The 8,074-nt window shown below is 59.7% G+C and overlaps 1 protein-coding gene across 1 annotated transcript in view; it reads left to right on the plus strand.

Moving 5' to 3' along the window:
* The window catches only part of BMP7 (bone morphogenetic protein 7), a gene marked incomplete at its 5' end in the record, with an annotated part of 81,139 nt that overhangs the window by 63,987 nt on the left and 9,078 nt on the right, over positions 1–8,074 (plus strand). Inside the window, one exon of the mRNA XM_011370182.2 lies at positions 6,121–6,318. Within this exon, the coding sequence (XP_011368484.1) occupies positions 6,121–6,318 (198 nt within the window). The remainder of the gene's footprint in view (positions 1–6,120; positions 6,319–8,074) is intronic.

Raw genomic sequence — 8,074 nt, forward strand, 5'->3', positions numbered from 1 at the left:
CCTTCCTGCCACGTGTCATCACACTGACACCATGCGTAGCCCCTCACTTCGGGGCTGATCTGCGGGGACCTTTCTTCCTGGGGCCCCACGAGAGCCAGGGCCTGTCTCGTTGCTGTCACGACCCCCCCGGGGCGCAAAGCCGTGCTGGCGTGGAGGCTGCAGCGGGCATACTGGTACCTGAGCCGTTCCAGTGGCTGGTCGCCGCTTCACGCCGCGCCCCCGAATTGAATCATCCTGTCTGGACAAGACCCACGTAGTCTCTCGGGTTTTGCAGTTAAAGACTTGGCCGCAGCAATTATCTTTGCCCCAGTGGCCCCTCATCACAGAATTCTGGCCACTCCCCTCCGCTGAAGCCTCCTGTCACACCTAGGACACGATCCAAGCTGCCGCCGAGGCCCCCAGTGACCCGGCCTCACCCCGGCGGCCCCCTCACTCTCTCTGGCATGACTGCCCTCCGCACCGTCCCTCAAACGCAGCACGCACGTCCCCATCTCCTGCACTTGGCATCTGCTGCTCCCTCTGCCGGGAGTGCACCTCCCCCAGGACCCCAAGGCTGAGTGGCCTTCCCTGACCAGTGCCCCTTGTCCCCGAGCATACCTCCATCTCTGGTCAGCTCCCGGGGTAACCGCTGCACCCACTCTTAGCCCAGTGCCTGGCCCACAGCGGGTGCTCCATAAATAGCTGCCGAACGAACTAATAAGTGACTCGATGAGGTGGTGGTTCAAGCCCGGGGCGCGACCCGCATGCCCGTCTGCGGGAGAGGATGAGTTGAGGCCCAGCGGCTTCCAGGTGACAGCCCTCCATGGCCGCAAGGGAGTGGCCAGTGTGCTCCCTGACGTGGGACGGTGTCCATGGCAAAATGCATAAAAGCCAGGTTTGCGTGAAACAGCGAGGCGTGATCCCAGTCCTGAGGGCTGCACGCGCGCTCCGGCGTGTCTGCGTGCGTGGTGGGCGGCTACACCGTGCGGCCCTAGAAGGACCCCGCGCGTAGTTTGATAGCTTTGCTGTTGCTGTCGTGAATTCGGTTCTTAATGACGTTTGGCCATTTCACTCTGCACCAGGCCCTGCAGATTCCGTGACCTGTCCTGGTGCCCGGGGATGGCCGGGCGACCGGCCCCCCAAATCGACCCTCTGTGTAGGAGCTCCAGGGGACCCGCTGTCTTCTCTGCACCTTGCTCTGTTTGCAGTCCCCAGGTAGCGTTTATAACCCCACCACCCCGAGAAGCAACCCCCGGGGTGGTTGTTTAGGATGTGGGCCCCGGGCCGAGGGGGCTCCCAAGCTCGGGTGTGGTCCCTGCGCCATGTTGGGTGACCTTGACCTCGTTTGGCAGTGGCGTATGGGGCGGCCCAGGGAGGAGACGCAGCATGTTTGCTGCACAAGGACAAGCTGGCGTCCTGGCTTCCGGCGACCAGCGTGTGCATCGTGGCTCCTCCGCTGCCCGGCCCCAGGTCTTAACTGCGGACCCTGATTTCTCCTCGCAGCGTGAGGTCATGGGGTCCACCCGTGGGGCTGTGCTGTGGGTTAGATGGGCTGTGAGCGCTTCCTCTGCTGGCGGCATGGGAGGCATCCGTGCCTGCAGAAAACGGTCATCAGGAGCCCATGAGTGCCAGGCATCCTCGTCAAAACCTGGCACCGGGGTCTGGGCGGCGCATCATCCCTAACTCCCCTCTGTTTGGCACTTAAAAAAAGTCGAGATAGAAAGCACACAACATAAAACGCATCGTTTTAAAGTGTGCGACTTGGTGATTCTTCTTATATGCACATTATCGTGCAGTCACCCCACTGTCTAATTCCAGAACATTTCCAGCACCCCGAAAAGAAATTTTCTGTTCAATAACACTCACCCTTCCATTATCTTCTCTCCCCGAGCCCCTGGCAACCGCTCATCTACTCGGTGTCTATGGATTTACCTATTCTGGACATTGCTTATGAATGAAATCCTACAACATGTGATGTTTTACAACGGGTCTCTTTCACTTGACATCACGTTTTCAAGGTTCGTCCACGTAGCAGGTGTCAGTACCTCGTTCCTCCCTAGGCGACTAGCATTCGACTGCATGGTCCCCCGTGTTCTGTTTCTCTCTCCCTCTGCTGATGGACGTTTGCGTTGTTTGCACTTTTTGACTGTTGGGAATAGTGCCGCCGTGAACGGGTTTTCGTGAGAACCTCTTCTCTTAGGCGGATGCCTAGGAGCGGAATCGCTGGGTCGTGTGAGAACTCTGTCTGACTTTTTAAAGAACTGCCAGGTGGTTCTGCAGAGTGTCTGCCCATTTTCATAGTCGCGCCAGCGTTGTCGGAGGGTCCCGGCTTCTCAGTGGCCCTCCGGCCCTCGTTTACAGCCCGCCTTCGTCCTGGGCATCTTAGAACGAAGGGACACCTCGTCGCAGTTTTCTGCGTTCCCGGCTCTTGTCGAAGGCGAATGTCTGCCGCGTTGGCTGGAAACTTCCTCTTTTCTCAAACGCAGTGAAAGAAGGGCAGTGACCCACACCCGCCTCCAGGCCCATGCCCAGGATGGCTCGTTACCAGGTTCTGCTCTGGGCCATGCCCAGGATGGCTCGTTACCAGGTTCCTTAGTCCTCGGGCCTCGAAGGAAAGGGCGAGGACAACCCCCAAACAGCAGCTCGGACTCAATAATCAAGGGCTTTATTTGTCTTGGCGGTTGGGACGAGAAATGAGCTTCAGGGCCAGTTTGATCCAGCAGCTCAGTGATGACGGCAGAGACAGCCCGTGTGTCCCTCTGCTCCGCTTCCCCCTGGGCCGCCGTTCGAAAGCGCGATCCACTCGTCACTGCACGATGGCTGTTTCCGGAGCTCCATCTGTCCCTCCTCCTTCAGTCCTGCTCAGGGAGAGAGAAGGTTGCTTGTGGATGCTAGAGTGGCAAGTTTCTTTTCCAGAAACGTCCAGGATGCCTCTCCTCCATTCGTTCATGGGCTGAATTAGGTCACGTGTCCGTACCTGAACCCATTCGCCAAGTGTGGCTAAAGTGTTAGGCCACCGGCCCCACCCAAGGGCCAGGGTGGGGTCGGCTAAGGCACAGCTGCCGGAATGAAAATCGGGCTGGGTTCCGGGAAGAGGGCGCCTAGGTGAGGTGAAAGGCGTGACTCCCATTTTACAGATGAGGAAACGAAGGCCCCGTCTGCAGCATCACCCGTCTCGGCCCAAGCAGGCCAAGCAGGCGGGTCAGCGGCGGGTCTGGGTGCAGACCCCCTACTCTCCACTCCGCTGCCCGTCTCTTCGCCGCGGGGGCGGGGCCCTGGGCCTGGCTGTGCCGACAGCTGCGCAGACCCCCACGCTCGGTGGCGCGGTGGCCGCGTGCAGCGCTGGATCGCCGTATCTGGAGCAGCATCACATTTTCAGGCGAGGCATTTTTATTTTGCCCTAAAAGCCTTCCAGGGGGGAACGCAAATCCTAGGGGCTCAGTTTTAATAGTTCCTTTTATAGAACCGTTCCAATTACAGATGGGTGAACTCAGGGAAACCCTGCTAAAGAATGCAGGAGAGCGAACCTTCGAGGGGTTAATTTAAGGGAAAATAACAGTGGATGGGGAGTTCGGGCTTTGAAATCCTCGCTGCTAAAACACCGAAGCGAGCCCCCTGGTGCTGGCCTGGCCCTCGGGGGGCCGGGTCTCCTGACCTCCGCCGTCTGGGGGGCTCCAGGCGAAGTTGATTCCAGATGTGGATGGGCCCCGGGCCTCCAGAAGCACCACTTTCGTTGGCCTCTGACCCCTGTCACCTAACTCGGAGGCGTCATGTCTGTCGCGGTTACACGGTGTGACCCGGGTTCAAACTGGATTCCCTCGCTCTCAGGCTGGGCGTCCTCAAGCAGCTTATTCGGCCCTTGTGAGCTGGTCTGTCGCGAGTGGGCTGTCCTCGTCCTGTCTCTCGCTTTTTATCTTTGGAACGCTTATCACCACCGGACATGACATTAAATACATACTGGCCAGGGGCCGCTTGTTGTCTGAGCCCACAGCCCGTGCTCCGCCCATCCCACCGGACCCCCCGGCAGAGCACAGGGCACGGCGACTGTCCCCACGTCCAACCAGCTTGCAGATTCTTCCCGTTCCTTCCTCTCCGGGTGCTTCTGTGCAGCCTCTGCCCCCTGCCCCCGACCTCTCAGTGGTGGGGAGGCGCCCGGGCTCCGCCCTCACGTCGCTTGTCCAGTCTCCACGCCAGCCCGGCCACTGCCTGCCCCAGTGTTTATGGAGCACTTTCCCCGTGCAAAGCTCTGTCCTGAGGAGCACCCACGCGCTGAGTGGCAGAGGCAGGACTTGAACCCAGGAATGCTGGCCCAGGGCCAGACCATCTCAGCTCCAAGGCTGTCTCCTTCCGGGATCAGAGGTCAGGCCCAGGCTGGGACATTCCGCTGCTGGCCGCCAGCTTCCCGAGTGTCGGGTGGGCATTTCAGGCACAGCTGCTAAACCGCACTGTCCTGCTCCTGGCTCACTGTCCCTCCCACACATGCCCTGGCTGCCCCGTCTCCAGGTGCTTGGGCCCAGAGCGAGGGGCACGTGGGACTCCTCACTCGCTCACACCTTTTGCGTCCAGTCTCTCAGCAAACTGTGTCCATTTTCCTCTCAAAATAGATCCGGGGTTGGTCGTTTTCCTGGTCTGAACATTATACTCCAGTTATGTGACCATTGGTTGAAACTGGATGAAGGACACATGGGACCTTCCTGTACACTTTCCCCCCCACAATTTCTTATGAGTATTTAATTATTTTTAAAGAAGACATTAAAAATAAAATAAATTTTAAAGAGGGATTTTAAAAACGAACTATCCAGGATCTGACCATTTCTGACCGTTTCTGACCAACTCTGCTCCCGCCGCCCGGGTCCAGTCCCCATCATCCCTCCCTGGACTGTTCAAGTCGCCTGCCCCTGATCTGTGGCTTCGTCCCTTGACACTGCAATCCAGTGTCCAGGGGCCGCTTGAGGTGGTCTTTGCAAACGACTCGAGTTGCCCCTCGGTGGGAACAGCCTGTGGTGTCCACTTCATGCGGACGGTGTATCCTGGGGCTGCAGGAGCGAAGTCTCACAAGCCGGGGATCTTAAAACAAGAGCTTTGTTCTCTTGCAGTTTGGGGGCCAGGAGTCCGAAATCAGCGTGTCCCAGGCCGCGCTCCCCCCGGAGGCTCCAGGGAACAGTCCTGCCTCTTCTAGCTCCTGGTGCTCTTTGGTATTCCTTGGCCTTCATCTTTCCATGGCCATCTTCCACGTGTGTGTGTGTCTGTGTGTCTGTCTGTCTGTGTGTCTGTCACCCCTTCTTCTAAGGACAGCAGTCATCGGAGAAGGGCTCACCCTCATCTGATACGACACGATCTTAGATCTTCATTAATCACGTCTGCAAAGATGCTATTTCCAAATGAGGCCACATGCCGAGGTTCTAGGGGACATGGGTTCAGGGTGAGGCAGAGTGCTGGCCGGTGCCCACAGGACCTTGTGTTACTTATGCCCTCCCATCCCCTCCCGCTGGCCCCTCGGGCTCCCCGTCCTCACCCCAGTCCCTGCTCTAAGCAGGCGTCCAGTCTCCCCACTGCTCCTCGGGCACGCTGGCCTGGCTCCCACCTCCCACCTCCCGGCCTGTGCCTTCGCAGTGCCCTCCACCTGGAATGCCCTCTCGCCGGACATCCACATGGCTCTGCCCTCACCGTCACCCAGCGCTCTGCTCCAAGGGCCCCTCTGTGCGGAAGGTGGTGGGGATCAGAGCTGCTTGCAGCTGCTGCAGCCCGCCCTGGCACCTAGCGGGATCGTGTCCACCTCTTGAAACTCGGTGGATCATGTGACCTGCGTTGCCCACGGAGATGGGAGTGGAACTCGCCCTGGCCCGAGGCCTTTGGCAGACCTCCGCCCACTCCTTTCCCGCCCTCGCTTCGTGCTTTCGCCACGGGACACCTGCGGTGTGTTCCTGCCCGCCTGCCCCCACCGGCACGCACAGGGGTGTGCTCTGTGAGACTCCCCGCTGCGTTCTGAGCCCCTAACAGACCTGGCATCGTTAGTGCCGAGTGATACAGGCCGCCGGCTGGACAGCGAATGCGTGAATGAGCTGCGAGGCACAAATGTGACCGCCCCGCACTGCCCCTCCTGTGACCACTGTTCTGTGCATTTGGCTGCTTCCGGTCTAGGGCAGAGCATCAACCCCAAGCTGGCGGGCCTGATCGGGCGGCACGGGCCCCAGAACAAGCAGCCCTTCATGGTGGCCTTCTTCAAGGCCACTGAGGTCCACCTCCGCAGTACCCGCTCCACGGGCAGCAAGCAGCGCAGCCAGAACCGCTCCAAGACGCCCAAGAACCAGGAAGCCCTGCGGGTGGCCAATGTCGCAGGTACGCCGGGGCGGGCAGGGCACCACGCAGCCCCCGGGACCCACAGGGCCCCAGCCAGGAGCCACTCGAAATCCACTCGCGTGCTCCCCAGATGGTTCTGGAACCAACACGGCAGGAAGCCAGACCCACAAAATGCCTTCCTGTGCAGAGCTCAGCCTCCTAATCGTGTACACATCATAAGCTCATTTAGGAATGCGGGTACCAAAACATGAGTATGACAAGATGCCAGTCGTGTCAGTTTCCATGCAGACCAAGGAATGGCTGCAAATAACTGAAAGAAAACTCTGAAAACACACGTGGGGAGACTGCACCCCGACTTCCCCAGGGACGCCGCTACTTAGGGAGCGGGGAGGAGGAACGGCGGGGACTCTGCCCTATCTTTAATTGCAATTTCTTAAAGCGAAAAGTATTTGAAACTCATGGCAAATGTTCATACTGGTTAGATGCAGGTTTTGCCTGTCCAGCATCCTCTCCCAGAGCTGTGGGTGGGTCGGAGGCAGGGAAAGGTCAGAGGCTGGAAGCTGCCCCGCCCGCCGTGCCGGGAGCTCATCAGCTCTCCTGGGCCTGGGCTTGGTTGGAGGAAGCATGGGAGGGGGCCGGGGGCATTTAGGGCACGGGGGTGCAGTGGCGGAGCCGCCCGCGGCCCCAGATGACCTCACGTTGCCGGTAGCTTCTTTCGCCTCGCCCAGTCCGTTTTGCATTTCCTGTACCTTTTCCCGTTCGAGGGAGAAGGGAAGGATGGTCACTGTGTTGGTGAAGTTTTTCTGAGCAGGGCTTCCTGACCCTCCCCACCCACCAGGTGTGGACCTCAGTGGGTGCGGGTGGCTCCGGAGTTTGTGTGCGGGGTCCTGTGGGGATTTTTTTCTAGAAAGCGCATCCATCCTTTTCTCGAAGGGGTCTGTGATTGCGGACATGAGAACCATGCAAACCCCCGTGTCTGTGTCGGAAACCCCCTCCACGGTGGGCTCCTGGGGGCCGGGCTTCCATGATGGAAGCCAGGAGCAGGAGGGGGTCATCAGGCACCGCCACACTGATATGAGGCCTGGGAGCTGCGGGATGGTGACTGGGGACTCGCCTTTGGGGGAAGGGGTTCAGAGAGGACTCCCTGGCTGAGCGCCCCAGGCGGGCGGGTGCCCACCAGGCCAGGCTGGGTGGGCTCGACGCGTGCAGAGACCTGAGGCGGGAGGCGCCTGTGAGGGCAGGGCGGCCAGGACGCGGGGAGAGTGGGCTGGCCAGGGAGCAGGCTCAGGTGTCCTCTTAGGAGCCACGTCTTCCGTGTGAGCTTCTTCCAAAGCAAATTTGGAAGACTTCACGTAGCTTCAGGCTGTGGTGTGGGGTGGTGGTGATCCTGGGGGTGATAGGGTGGTGGTTCTGATCGTCCGGCTGCTCCGAGAACCATGGGGAGCAGGGCGAGAGGCTCAGAGCAGGGACACTTCAACGAGGCCTCTCCATACCAACCAGGCGGAAAGTGCCGGCGAATCCACCCCAGCACAGACTCCTGTGTCTCAGAGCCCTGTCGGGGTACCTCGAAGTCTGAGAATTCAACACCTGACTTCCCCCCCACCCCCATCCGGTCTCCGTCTACGTAACCCCCAGGACGGGGCTCTCCCTGCCCCACACGGCAGCTGTTCCACCTGGCCTGGAACCTGCCTACCTGCCTGGCCCTGTTTGAAGTTCATCTAAACCCCACCTGGAAGTTTGATAAGGAAAAAAATACCAAGGGCCCCACCACAGGCTTCGTAAGCCAGAGTCTCTG

Source organism: Pteropus vampyrus, unplaced genomic scaffold, assembly GCF_000151845.1.
Source record: "Pteropus vampyrus isolate Shadow unplaced genomic scaffold, Pvam_2.0 Scaffold162, whole genome shotgun sequence".
In the NCBI taxonomy this organism is placed as follows: Eukaryota; Metazoa; Chordata; class Mammalia; order Chiroptera; family Pteropodidae; genus Pteropus; species Pteropus vampyrus.